This window comes from Colobus angolensis, unplaced genomic scaffold (genome assembly GCF_000951035.1).
Source record: "Colobus angolensis palliatus isolate OR3802 unplaced genomic scaffold, Cang.pa_1.0 Scaffold581, whole genome shotgun sequence".
Lineage (NCBI taxonomy): Eukaryota > Metazoa > Chordata > Mammalia > Primates > Cercopithecidae > Colobus > Colobus angolensis.
The window spans coordinates 88,168-88,741 of NW_012119388.1; the positions used below are offsets into that span (position 1 = coordinate 88,168).

Sequence of the window (574 nt, forward strand, 5' to 3'; positions counted from 1 at the left end):
CCACCCTCTGAGCCATTAAATTGCTTTGCCAAAGTCACACCTTTAATTTATTTGATGAATTTAATGTATTTATCTGGTAATTTATGTAATTCAGCGACATGTAATTGTATCTTCCCTTTTGGTGCCATGAAATGCTGGGTAATGCCACCTTAGGAGTGCTGGGTGAGTTACTTAATATTTCTTGGTTTTACTTCCCTTATCAAGTAGATAATGGGGCTAGAGTGGACAAGTATACTGTATATCTCCAGCTATAAACTTTTGTGGTAATTGGATGTAAATTTGAGGAACATCTCATTTTCCAGGATTCTGCACTAGCTAGCAACGCAGCAGTTTCACTCGGCTCCTTGTGTTGTGGCAAACTTTGGTTCCTCTGTTTCAGTGAGCACCTTCACTTTTTTGGTATCCCAGGATCCAAATGAAAAAATAAGGAGAACAGGCAGTGGGGAAGAGAATAGCTTAGTGCAGAAAAGGGAAAGCTGCTTTTCTGTTTCTGAGGCCCCACATGTCACATCCTCTCAATCTGGCTATTTCATGGAGAATCCAGCTGACAAAGACAGAAGACACATTTTATGCC

At 40.4% G+C, this 574-nt stretch overlaps 1 protein-coding gene and 1 pseudogene across 1 annotated transcript in view; one reads left to right on the top strand and one right to left on the bottom strand.

The window, feature by feature from the left end:
• The window catches only part of LOC105526266, a 137,296-nt pseudogene that overhangs the window by 87,994 nt on the left and 48,728 nt on the right, over nt 1-574 (bottom strand).
• LOC105526264 (ankyrin repeat domain-containing protein 18B-like) overlaps nt 1-574 on the top strand; it is a 64,020-nt gene that overhangs the window by 35,289 nt on the left and 28,157 nt on the right. The window contains exon 4 of the mRNA XM_011962208.1: nt 208-263. Within this exon, the coding sequence (XP_011817598.1) occupies nt 208-263 (56 nt within the window). The remainder of the gene's footprint in view (nt 1-207; nt 264-574) is intronic.